At 46.0% G+C, this 923-nt stretch overlaps 1 protein-coding gene across 1 annotated transcript; it reads left to right on the forward strand.

Moving 5' to 3' along the window:
* Window positions 1-7: 7 nt before the first annotated feature.
* LOC120594207 (GTPase IMAP family member 7-like) lies at window positions 8-596 on the forward strand (the record flags this gene model as incomplete). The annotated part of the gene is made up of 2 exons (XM_039852211.1): window positions 8-291; window positions 370-596. Coding segments are annotated over exons 1-2 (300 nt in total), but the record flags the coding sequence as incomplete, so codon positions are not given.
* Window positions 597-923: the final 327 nt, after the last annotated feature.

Below are 923 nucleotides of genomic sequence, written 5' to 3' on the forward strand. Positions count from 1 at the left end.
CGCGGGCCTGGAACGGGAGGGAGCTTCTTGTCGTTGACACCCCAGGGCTCTTTGACACCAAGGAGACCCTGCAGACCACCTATCAGGAGATCAGCCGCTGTGTCCTGGCCTCCAGCCCGGGGCCTCACGCCATCGTCCTGGTTCTGGAGCTGCACCATTACACGGAGGAAGACCAGAAAACCGTTGCGTCGATCAAGGCCATCTTTGGGGAGTCGGCCATGAAGCACATGATTGTCTTGTTCACTCGCAAAGATGCTCTGGAGGGTCAGAGGCTGAGTGACTTCATAGACGGTGCAGACGTGCACCGGAAAAAAATCCTGGCAGAGTGCGGGGACCGCTACTGTGCCTTCTCTAACTGTGGGGAGCCAGGCACGGCTGAGAAGGATGCTCAAGTGCACGAGCTGGTGGGGCTGATAGACAAGATGGTGCAGGGAAATGGAGGGACTCACTTTTCTGACGCCGTCTACGAGGACACCGAGGAAAAGCTGAAACGTCAGGCAGAGCAATTGAGGAAAATCTATGCTGATCAATTAGAAAAGGAAATTAAACTCGTAGAAAAGCAGTGGGCTCATAAAACACAGCAAGAAATAGAACGCATAAAAAAGAAATATGAAGAATTAATAAAAAATGTAAGGGAGGAAGCTGAAAAGAATGTATTTGAAACTATTTTCCAATGTAGATGGAGCAAGTTTTTCAAAATATGGCTTTTTTTTCAGTAGTTATGTAAATCTTATTTTTTCTTCTTAATTTGCTATCATTTGTTAATGCGGTAGATTTTGCATTTTCCAAAAACGGCTTAATTTGCTATCATTTGTTAATGAGGTAGATTTTGCATTTTCCAAAAACGGCTCTCGTGGTATCTTCTGCACCACTTATTCTGCTTAGATCTCAGCTTGTTACTCCTTCTGTTGAGTTATGGTGTG

This window comes from Pteropus medius, unplaced genomic scaffold (genome assembly GCF_902729225.1).
Source record: "Pteropus medius unplaced genomic scaffold, Ma_sr-lr_union100, whole genome shotgun sequence".
Taxonomy (NCBI): domain Eukaryota; kingdom Metazoa; phylum Chordata; class Mammalia; order Chiroptera; family Pteropodidae; genus Pteropus; species Pteropus medius.